The sequence below is a fragment of the Eimeria mitis genome, genomic scaffold, assembly GCF_000499745.2.
Source record: "Eimeria mitis Houghton genomic scaffold, Emh_scaff217, whole genome shotgun sequence".
In the NCBI taxonomy this organism is placed as follows: domain Eukaryota; phylum Apicomplexa; class Conoidasida; order Eucoccidiorida; family Eimeriidae; genus Eimeria; species Eimeria mitis.
In genome coordinates, this window is record NW_013570496.1 from 3,742 (window position 1) to 4,567 (window position 826).

The 826-nt window shown below is 55.1% G+C and overlaps 1 protein-coding gene across 1 annotated transcript in view; it reads right to left on the reverse strand.

Annotated features, from left to right (window-relative positions):
• EMH_0003930 (uncharacterized protein) overlaps positions 1-826 on the reverse strand; it is a gene marked incomplete at both ends in the record, with an annotated part of 3,494 nt that overhangs the window by 327 nt on the left and 2,341 nt on the right. The window contains one exon of the mRNA XM_013496560.1: positions 205-719. Coding sequence (XP_013352014.1) covers positions 205-719 — 515 coding nt within the window. The remainder of the gene's footprint in view (positions 1-204; positions 720-826) is intronic.

The following is an 826-nucleotide window of genomic DNA, read 5'->3' on the forward strand; positions in this document are numbered from 1 at the left end:
AAATGAAATCGCGATAGTAGGAGGCGAGCGCGACGAACTTCTGAACGTCCGTCCGCGTGTACAGCGGTAGCGGCCACCGCTGAATCTTCTCGATCTTAGCCGTATTTGGTTGGACTCCTGCTGCAGAAACACGAAAGCCTAAGAAACTGATTGTTTGCATGAAAAACGAACACTTCTGTGCTTTCACGAACCACTGCTTCTCACGTAGGAGCTGCAGCGCCCGCCGGAGGTGCTGCAGGTGCTCCTGCACATTGCGGCTGAACACAAGCACATCATCCATGTATATCACCCTCCACCCCTCGGCAATTGGCCCCAGGAAGTCGTGATTGACTTGCCGCTGCAGTTCGGCAGGTGCATTCACGAGGCCAAAGGGCATACAAGTGTACTCCAGCTTGCGAGTGCTTGTGTGGAACGCCGTTTTGTGCCTTTTCTCAGGGTGAATAGGGATCTGCAAGAAGGCCTCAGCGAAGTCAAATGCTGAGTATACCGCTGAACCCCGGAGGCGGTCAAGGATTTCGTCCACTCTGGGCATCGGAAACTTCTGCTTCACTGTAATCTTGTTGAGGGACTTGAAGTCGACGCACACGCGCCACCTGCCGTCCTTTTTCTTTGCCAGCACGGGATTGTGCCCAAAGGCGCTAGTTGGCGGCTGAACCTTGCCCTTTTCCAGAAGTTCGTCTGCCTGCCGCTCAATTTCCTCTTCCAGATGCGAGGGTCGCCTGTACCGTGGAACAAAGCTTGGAGCTGATCCGGGGACGAGTTCGATGCGGTGCATAGAGCGTCCAGCGGGTGGCCTGCCCGCCGGTAGCTCTTTGTTATTGAGTAC